Source organism: Gavialis gangeticus, unplaced genomic scaffold (genome assembly GCF_001723915.1).
Source record: "Gavialis gangeticus isolate Ggan-Ray unplaced genomic scaffold, GavGan_comp1, whole genome shotgun sequence".
NCBI classification, from domain to species: domain Eukaryota; kingdom Metazoa; phylum Chordata; order Crocodylia; family Gavialidae; genus Gavialis; species Gavialis gangeticus.
In genome coordinates this window covers 73087807-73098663 of record NW_017729033.1, presented here as the reverse complement: position 1 = coordinate 73098663, position 10857 = coordinate 73087807, and the positions used below count along the sequence as shown (strand labels likewise).

The 10857-nt window shown below is 40.2% G+C and overlaps 1 protein-coding gene across 6 annotated transcripts in view; it reads right to left on the bottom strand.

The window, feature by feature from the left end:
* The window catches only part of LOC109303880 (exocyst complex component 1), an 86448-nt gene that overhangs the window by 50398 nt on the left and 25193 nt on the right, over positions 1 to 10857 (bottom strand). For all 6 annotated transcript variants that reach the window (XM_019526242.1, XM_019526241.1, XM_019526240.1 and 3 more), the window contains 5 exons: positions 9965 to 10192; positions 9610 to 9742; positions 9336 to 9445; positions 2690 to 2839; positions 667 to 772 (listed from right to left, as the gene is read on the bottom strand). In XM_019526242.1, coding sequence (XP_019381787.1) covers positions 667 to 772; positions 2690 to 2839; positions 9336 to 9445; positions 9610 to 9742; positions 9965 to 10192 — 727 coding nt within the window. The remainder of the gene's footprint in view (positions 1 to 666; positions 773 to 2689; positions 2840 to 9335; positions 9446 to 9609; positions 9743 to 9964; positions 10193 to 10857) is intronic.

Genomic DNA, 10857 nt, shown 5'->3' with positions numbered 1-10857 from the left:
TTGTTCGCAACCCTTTTATATATTCTTGCGGCCCACTTTTGGGTCACAACCCATAGGTTGAGAAATGCTGATCTAGTCCAGCCCCCTGCTTGAGATAGGATCATGCCTATCCAAATCAAACAAATCCATGTATACAACCCTATAGTTAGAACTTGTGTTTACATAAGGTTCCACACAAGCCCCTATTAAACAGAAGTTTCTTGGTATTAAGAGAAATAAACACCGCCCAAATAACTTTCTGATGATGAAATGATTTTCCCCAATATACTCCAGTGTTAAGACAACATTTGTCAGGGTTTAAGACAACCCTGTTGTCAGGTCTCAAGTTATGATGAGCACTCACGGGGAAATATTCTAAATTCATGCCACATCTGTGAAGTCATCCATATGTAAATCCCCATTAGTACTACTGGAAGTGTTGCAAACAGAAGACATGCAGGTCAGGCCTTTGGGAAGGCAGCAGTTTTTGCACACAAAGCGTTTCTGATGATCATATTCGTCTTTCAACTTGCATTTAGTCTAACAAATGCAACTTTGCAGTTGGGGCACAAACCTGTTTTACAGAGTTGGCTGTGGAATTTGTGTACCATAAATACTTATCATCATGGAAGAACAATAAAAAAAAGAAACAACCAAAAGAAAGGCATGTGCTTCCTGGAACCTTACCAAACTTTTTTCCTTCTTTGGTTGTGCCAGTCATCTTGATTTTGGCAACCTCAAAGAAATCTTTTATTTCCCTTTCATATAACCGTGATAAATAATCCATGTAATTCTTAAAAGAAAAGAAAGCACAAGTAAGTATATATGGTATTCTGAACTAATGTAGCCATCTAGAATCTGCAAATGAAATGAAGGGAACTATAATCATGATGTCAAGCATATGAAAAAGCAGACTGTCTAACAATCTTAGTTAAATAAAACCTAAAGCTATGCTGCCAGGAAAACACACAATGCCATGCTCCCAAGTGGATTTGTTACCATCTCACCTCCCATTGGAATACACAAACAGAAAGGAAACCATTATGCATTTTTCCAGAAACCATTTTAGACATTTGCTTTAGAGCTTTAATACTTCTGCCTTCAGTTATGAATATGGCTTCTTTAAAAACAATGGTATATTACTGAGGTGAGACTTGCTATTGTGGAACAATTCTTTTCCTCTGCTATACCTGTGAAAGTTTGTATACACAATTTATGGTTAGTTTTTCACTGCATGGTACTTACCCAGTTTAAAACAACATTTAAACCAGAGGTCAATGTTTTGACCAGAGTACCAAAAATGTCCCAACCTTGACCTACGCCTCAACTTGGTGTGCTGGGGCAGACGGCAGGGAAGTTGCAAGGGGCCCAGTCCTCGTTGCTGGTGGTAGATGCACAGGCACCTCCAAATGAACAGCAGGGGAGGGGCCAGGGTTGCACTACCCCAGCCCCTTCCCTGCCATGCGCCAAGGCGCACATGCAGCCATTGCCAACCATGGAGCCCAGGCTGCTCACAGCAAGTGGCAAGCAGGCTGCAGACAGCTGCACTAGGGTCCGGAGCTCTGGCCTACCTCCATAGCTGGCAGCAGCTGCAAGCGTACCTTGGGGCACAGGGTGGGGAAGGAGTTGGGGCTGAACAACCCCAGGCCCTCCCCTGCCATCTGCCCAGAGGCACAAGTACATCCACCGCCTGCAATGAGCTGGACGGGGACTTTGCAGACCTCAGCACAGCAGCTTGCCACCTCCCAGTTGCCTGCCACAGCCAGCTTGGGCTCTGGGCAGGCCCCTACTGTCTGCCATGGAACCCAGGCTGCTTGCAGCAGGCACTGGGAAGGCTGCAAACAGGTGCACCGAAATTCGCAGAGCCCTGACCCAGCTCACTGCCGGTGATAGCTGCATGTCCACCTCTGGGCAGATGGCAGGGGAGTGGCCAGGGTTGCACAGGGTTGCACTGCCCTGGCCCCTTCCCAGCTGTGTATCCTGAGGCACACATGTAGCCACCAACAGCCATGGACCCCAGTGGGGACTTTGGACCTCAGTGAACCTGTTTGCAGCCTCCCGACTGCCTGCCATGGAGCCCGGGCTGCTTGCTGCAGGGCTTGCAGCCTCCTGACCACCTGCTGTGAGCAGCAAGGGCTCCGTGGCTGGCAGCAGCTGCCCAAAGCCTGGGTTGACTGTGGCACGCTGAGCAAAATGGCTTTGCATGCCAGGCGTTGCCAACCCCTGCTTTAAACTTTTTTGAATTAAAAGAAAATAATAAACAGTTCTACAGAACTAGAAAAATCTGGCTATGCAGGGCATGGGAATTTGGTAGTGGGGGAGGGGTGGCAGTATTCAATTACTGCTGCTCCCCGCTGCCAGGTTTCCCAAACTGTGAGGAGCCCCTCAAGCCACATGCCAGGGTTCTGCAGGCCAGATTTGGCCCATGGGCTGTGGGTTAAGCACCCAGACATTACACAGTTTAAAAAAAAAAAAAAAAAAACACGAACAAAAAAGAAGGACTACTGATGTTCAGGAGAGTTTACAATGTCTACCAAATACAGAAAAATGAAGATACTATTATGGCAAGCAGCAAGAAATCAGAGTAGAAGATTAAGTCAATAGTAATTGAGCCATATTATTTAAAAACAAACAAAAACAAACTTGATTCAAATTTTAAAAAATGTGGCAGCTCTGACATAAGAATAATGCAAGGTTGCGTGTCACATACTTTTGTTAGCCCATCATATTTTCCATAATCCGTATTCTTAAGCCACTCCATCAGTTTGGCATATCGAAGTAAGTCTCTGTGGAAGGGATGGTGATTGGGTAATGTCAACTCGATAGAATGCTGGGCAAGTGTGGAACTTTGATCATGACCCTTAACAGAAAACAAAAAAAAAAAAGGTTAAACATAAGTCTGGGGGTAGTTTCTGTACTTCCCACTAAAGAAACTGCACTGAACAGATTAAAAGAAAACCCAAAAAGAAATAGACTACAATATGAACGAAAATTGTTTGTTTGGTTGGTTTTTTACAATTCATTGGTCTGAGCTACAGACATCTGATCTTAGTTAAAGGACTGGGTGCTACATGACACAAATAATAAGAAACATTTTAAAACATTCTGGATGAGGCAGGCAGCAACACTTAGCAGTAAGGTTGATAAAACTCCTCCATTTAAGACCATTTTTCTGTTGATTCCAACTTTGCCAAACACAAACCATTTAGGTTTACAATTTTCTAAGCTAAGCATCTACTCTCAGGCTGAAAGTAGATTTTGATTTTTGGAAAGTGTCAAACAAACAGTTTAGCCATTTCAGAGAACAAAAGTTAAAGAATACTAGAATTATTCTGCCCAGGGTGTAAAACATGCTATAATGTTTCAAGCTTTAGCTAACCCAAATTATGGGGCAAAGACCTAAAAACTAGCAAAACTGTTCCATATTGAAAGGATGGACCTTTTTCTGCTGTTCCTGTGAAAAAGCTGCCCTCATCTCCATAACTTCCTGTGTCCCCTTTGTGCTGTCAGGGAAGCATAGACCTACCCTACTTGGGCAGCATGATTCCCGTGATGCAGCAGAAGTTACCCAATGCTGTAAAGTCAGCATCCGTAACTGTTGCCCACTTTCCTTAGACAAAGGAAGCATGCCTACACAGGTCTGAAGATGGAAAGACAGGAGACTAGCTGGTAGAGCACAACCTGTGTAATTTATGTCAGCTGTTGAACTGCTCTAATTTTTGTGATCTGCCAACTTAGATCACTGAAGCAGGAAAGCAGTTTAGACTCACCTTTCCTTTTGTACCAAGCAGAAGTCAGACAGACATGGGAAAATTGGGACCAAGTAGACACAGAAAGTTCATTTTGGGAAAAAAAAATGAAACTCAACTTTAACTCATGTTCATGGACACGCTTCATTTAAATAAATGGACAACTTGACACTCAGTCAAACATGAACTGAAAAAAAATAACCTAAACTAGACTGTCTCCAAGCTTTCCTGGATTTGCACTAAGTAGGAAACAATTCTTTATGAGATATTACAGCTCTCACTCCTAGGATCAGAATGATACAAGTTGTACAACTACATGTACAAAATGTTGAGACATGAGGTGAGAAAGAGAAATGAACACTAAAAAAAGATTCCTTGACTGAAATGTCTTTTTCTGGCTTGTCCTAGCAACAGATTAAAAGTTGCTTTTCTCTCGAAAATTAATTAAAACCTTTAAGTTACTTGAGTCCAGCAAAAACACGAAGGAGTAATTCTGAGAGCTGTAGAACCTGCATACCTTTGTAGTTGCTAAGAAACACACACACAGTAACTAGCCACTCAGTCAGTTCAGATACATACACAAAATGTGTGCACTTTGTGGTACCATTGGGAATTGTGCAACTTTACTGCTTTAACTTTATATACAAAATAACAAATATAGATCAGCTGGGGGTTAAAAAAGTTGGGGGGAGGAGGGATAATTTATGACTTTAGAGCAGCACCTTTTATAGTACTGTGTTACAACAGTATGTACATTACTATCCTAATATCAAATTTTCACCTGCTTTTTGATGGCCATTTCTTTGGTTAAGTTTTTCCCTGAAACTGGATACTGAAAACCTCTTTCATGTCATGCATTCCAGGGGCTGGCAACCTTTATAAAGGCACAGGTGAGAACAACCTAGCTCCAGTAGCATGGCAGCAGTTGGGGAGGGGAAGGGGACAGAAGTTGCCTGTGCCCATGCCAGGTACAGACACCTGGGAGCTTCATCTGCACCACCACCTGCTTCTCCAGGTCCCCCACTCCTCAGCCGTGGAGCAAATATAGCTTTCAGGTGGTGGGGAACTGAGAAGAGGCTAGGCAACTGGAAGCTGCATCCACGCTCCCCACCCACCTTCTGTGCCTCCTAGCTATAGCATGGGCACAGCTAGAAGCTGCTCAGCCCTGGCTCAGTTCCCCACTAGCTGGATGGTGGACCCGTGCTGCCACTGAGTGGGAAGTACAGAGAAGCAGCAACAATGCTACCACAGCTTCCAGCTGCCCAGCCCAAGCACAAGCTCAGGCAGAAGCAAAGCCTTCCAGCTCTGAGGGCTAGATCCAGTGGCTCCATGGGCCAGATCCAGACTGCAAGCTGTACATTGTCAGCCCGATCTATTCTAACCACCAGCTGTGCAGCATTATATCACCTTTTTTGACAGAAGCCTAATCTGCATTCTAGTTGATGCTGCTAGAAACATTCTGACACTCAGGCAACATCCTCATTGCTTATTCCATCTGATAACTCTTATCATACGCCTCTTCTGCCACTATAAAAATGTATTTCTGTTTGGTATCAATAGTCTTCATATAGTTATAGTTGACAGTGTTTCTCCCTTTAGCTGGTGTTTATTAAGTTCTGTTCTCTTACCTTTCCTTATGCTTCCTCCAAAATTAGTCTCTCCCTGTTAAAAATCTTTATTGCTCTATTCTGAATAATTTCATTCAATTTGCCTAAATATTTTTAGTACAAACGGGCCCAGAACTAAATGCGATACTCTAGATGTGGTTTCTCCATCTCTGCCAAATAGAGAGAAATATCTCTTCCATGCATCACAACATGCTGCCTCTTGATATGTAGCACAAAATTACAATTGGCTGTTAGTTACCACAATACATTGCGAACTTTCATGTACTTTGCTGTCCACTGTCCCTTAGGACCATTTCAAATTAAGGAATTACAAATGATTTTTCTTCATCATAGAACCTGGTCTAGGAAGATTAAAGTAACAGGTATTTTATTTTCCAAATCTGACTCTTATTTAAAATTAATAAGAGCCCAGACAATTAAATGCTTAAGTATATCAACTGTTACGTTAGCAATGGTTACTACTATAGCCTTTGCAATTGCAACGAGCTCTGGAGCTGCATTTCTGTTTTAAGTTTGACCAATTTATGTAATTTTTTTGAACGATGTAAAAACAGAAATTTCTTAAGAATGTATTTTAAAATACAAGGGATTGGATTTAGTCTTATTTAAGTAGGACAATTAAACTTTATTGTCCCATTGTCCTCTCTAATAAACTGACCCATAAAGGAGACTGCCTGTATCTGGACTGGATCTTTCATGTTTCTCAACTGCCTCTTCTGCTTTAGGATGGTTTCAAATCTTTCCTCTTCTCCCCCCACTCTCCTTTAAGGAAAACAAGAAAAGTGCTTCCAAAGCAAACTTGAAGAAATAATTAAAGTCCTTTTAACAGAAATACAACTCCAAAAATGTTAATAACACAAAATAAAATGTGCCAATTAACAACTTTTTCCTGTACACTGAAAGGAGCAACTTCTCCACTCCATTCATCCAACTGCCTCAGATGATACTATGCCTTTTTTTGTAACCTACCATCTTCTCCACAAACATTTGTACCCGAGGCACTTTAAACATAGGCTTTAAAAACAAAAAGCATTAAGAATTGTTGTTACTTTAATTTGAAATGAGAGGTTAAACAAAGGCATGTTCCCTTGAAGACCACCAGCAATTCATACTCAAAAGCATGATTTCGTTACTAGTTTATGAATTTGGCCTATGAGGATGCAAACTCAAAAAGGAGCATCACTGAAAATTTAAGCAAAATATAGAACTTGGTGGGTATTAGTACCTATTCTGAGCATAAAGGCCAGAATTCTTTGCAAAGGCAATATGGTGGGCACACACTCACACACCCCTGTTAACCAAGTAAGTTTGTTGTTTGTATGTAGTTCTCCTCCAGTATAAAAGTACCTCCTTCAACAGCAATGAGGCTTAGCTAAATGGTGTGGGTTGAAGTCACCTGACATTAAAAACAGAATAACTGAATTTCTCCCCCATCTTAAACTTTTATAAGCAGCGCAGGGAGGAACAAACAAGTCTGTACTTAATAGCACATCTTACTGCATTGCCTTACACATCTAATATTCAGACTTAATTTGTGACCACAACTACACTTCTGCACAGTCTCTAATAGAAAAAAGAGAGAAACCAATGACAGAAGTGGCATGCCACAGCTTTGCTTTTAAATGGGAAGTTAAAAAAAAAGCAGCTAATAATGACAATTTTCAGGAGTGCTAGTAAGTTATTCTTCTACATAACAGAGAAACATCTTATTAGAAGGCACTTTCACCCTGCCATAATGAATAATATTTACATAGTCAAATGTAAAGTTATGTCTGGACAGAATTATACAGTATTATTCTTTATATGGAAAAAATGTCCTCATGATAAGGAGCGCTATAAATTAGTTTTTAGATTGTCTATATTAGTTACACAAAATATTACACTTACTACAAAATGAGTTGTCCAAATGAATGTTGAAGCAGAACCTACATGGTGTGAAGTACAAAGGGAGAGCAATGGCAACTAAGAGAAAACTGTTTATTTCTCAGTCACTAAATTTGAGATAATTGATAAGCTGAAAAAAGATGGCATATACCCTATACTTTATTAAATGGGCATTTAACATGTTTCTTAACTAAAACATTTGATTTTATGACCAGGTTTTGGTCCCAATTAGCTTAGATAATTTAATCTATTGTAGTCCTCCTTCATAAAAACAACAACAACAAAAACCTTATCACTATGTTTTCTTAATTATACTTCAGGGGGCAGGTGAATGCTGCATCTCTGTATTAGGGGACATAAAGCTTGAGTACCAATACAACCAAAAAGGTTGAGTGTGGTTCCCCATAATCAGCAGGGCAAGTTTCCTACTTGTAAAGCCAAAGTCGCAACTATTGGTTAGGTTTAGCAAGCTTAAAAAAAAAACTGAAGAAAAGTTAGAGAGCTTGAATCAAACCCAGTGTACTCACAGGAACTGAAAGACAGTAGGACCTGTTATAAAGCTGAAGTAGGATCTGAGTAAACTAATTGGAGATAAAAATACAGGAATAAAGAGAGCATTCAAAAAAGAAAGGAAGAAAATGCGAAGCTACCAACCATACACCTCCCACAGGAAACAAGTCTGAGAACATGCATTCTAAACAATTCACAAAACAGCAAAACCAAAATGAGACAATTTTACTAGCTACAAGAACCATAAAAGAAGCATCTACAGAACTTAAGATATTAAGAACTTTAAATTTCCTAAGTCCTAAAAATACTTAAAATGAAAATCCAGTGTAGATCTTTAATTCACACTCATATTTTAAGTTTTAGAAGTAACATCAATTACACTCAAACCAGATGTAGAATTGGAGTACACTGCTCCAAGAAGTACCAGGACCAAAACCCTATCAGGTCATGTAAAATCTGGTTTCCATTGTCACTGCAATCTACCATATTTCCAAATCCATAGCTTCATCATAGCTCCAAGCAGCTGCAGAGACTGGAACTCAGCCATGTTTCATAACTGGACTGCATGAAGCATGGGAACAATAAGAGTAATTGTAGATTTAAAGAAAATCTAATAGTTTCCCTGATGCAATTTGAGTGTGTGCATGCATGTAAAAGCAAGCCCTTGCACAGTGGAACAGGTACCCTTTAAAAAGAATGATCAGTAAGAGACAGCTTGAGTGTTTAATCTATCTGTGTCAAAACTGAAAGATAAGAAAGTGACTGTACTTAATACTGCCTTACAAAAATGAAGCTTAAAATACATGTTAACATAGGCACCTTTGTGCAGAAATATTACCATATTCACCTGAATCCAAAATGACTCTGAATTTAAGATGACCCCCCATAACTAGATTCTATGCATAGAAAATTTATAAATTTGTTATAATTTTACATGTACAGAATTTAATTATTAGAGGGTCATATTAAATTCATCTCCTCCATTACTGCAGGTAGGCAAGCAGTGTCAGGAGGGAGGAGGTGGGGCCACCAACTGCTGCTCCCTTTTCCCCTGCCAGCTTACTCTATGGCTCCAGCTCCAGCCTGAGGCACAGAGAAAATGCATGGGTTCAAGCTGGGGCTGCATGGCCTGGTTAAAGCTGGAGTAACAATGTGCTCCAAGCCCAACTGGAACGTAAGCAACAGCAGGGACAGAGGCTGCAGGGAGCAGGTAACAGTTACGGCTCTCACTTCAACCACCGATCAGGGCTGGAGTCAGAGCTGCAGCAATGCCTGCCCCCCCCACACACACACTTTCCCCCAGCCCTGCACCTTGCACTCAAATCTAAGACAAGGGACTCCCACCCTGCCCATGCTAAATGAGGGAAAAATCTGTCATCTTGTACTCAAGTAAATAGATATTTTTGTACTTTCTATAGTAGCTGACACTTAACCTTTGGATTAATAAGTAAGTGTGCCAGTCAGTCAAACAATTCAATCTGAAAATGTACTTCAATTCCATCCCAAACTTTTCAATTGTTCAAAAGTTTTGAAAACAAGTATCAGTCAGCTGCAAATAACAGTATTAAAAAAGTGAAGTATATACCTGCTGAACGAACACACTATTCAGATGATTGGTAAGTCTCCGAGCAAACTGCTCACGCAGGTCACTAAACCGCTGCTGTTGCTGTTGGACTGCGTGAAGCATATCATGTCCTTAAAAAAGCAAAATCAGAATTCAAAAATACTTAAGGAGGTTACATTTCTGAGGCAGGGTTTCAGGACAAGACTCCCCCAGCGCAAAGAGGTGTGATCTAAAAGACCAAATGGAAAAGTGCTAGCATAACAACTAATTTAAACATATTTTATCAAGGCATTACCTGGGCGAAGAGCTACATTCATGCATTGCAGAAGGGCATCTGCTGCATTAGTGCAAGCTTCAATGCCTCGAGAGGATGTCAGATCTCCCTCTTGGAGAGCCTTTATATGACCTTTTGCCAAATCCATATGGTTCTACAAAGATAATACATAGTAGGATAGCTTAGAGTTTAGTTCTATGCTATTCCAATGGACAAGCACAGATTATAAAAAAAAAGAAACCCAAATTTAATTGCATCACTGTAGCTGCTTAGGATTTTTTTCTTCTCCATCTCATTTGCTTTTCTTTAAAAACCTTCACACACTACTGGTAAACATTTATTGCCAAACACAAGAGGACAGCATTAATGTACTTACAACTAAGAATTCTATCTCAGACAGTAGTTTCACATTATTTGTGTTGCTGAGATGGATGAGGTGATTGCTTTCTGAAATCTGATCCATTTGCTCTTTTACACTCTGCAGCATTTCTTCGTAGCTGCTCAGCTTCATCTCAATTTGATCCACTTCCCTCAGAGCCTCATCCAGCAGCTTCATCAAGATGTTCACCTGTTTCTCTGAGGCCATGATCGACTGTATGTTTGCCTGCACAACCAACAATTAGTTTATCTACAGCTAGATTCTGAATAAACCACTTGATAACTGAACGTAGTAGGATTTATTTAACATGTCAATTAAGTGGAACTCCTCTCACTACTGAATACTAGACTTCCCGTGTCACCCAATTTTAATTATACAAAAATATTTAATTTTAAATGCTATCCATCACAGAATAGGAGTCATAGATAGCCCATGGCAGTTTCCAGAATAGTCTCATTATGAAAAGTTCATATAAATGAAAGTTTTACTCTAACTCTCCAGGTCCCATAGTATTTAAATATTATTCTGCATGCAATGACTATGGGCACAAAATACAGATTGGTCTCTACTACATAGAAACTATTCATGGTGTTAAGGAAACAGATTATTTGGTAATAAAACCATGTTCCTACAAAAAACAAACTACAGCTTTGAATGCAACATCTCCATGCCTATGGCAACAGCGTAATGAGAGCTGGGAACATTTTTTCGACTGTTCTGCAAGAACGTGGGGAATCTCCAACTCATCACCACTTGTAGGTATCAAAGGACTTGGCAGTTTCTTTTTCTTTAAAGAATTAAGTCCTGTTAAAAGTTGTCAGTCAAATTCTGCCACACTCTTGCAGGCATGAATTCAGAGACCCTAGTTTAAAAAAAAAAAAAAAAAAAAA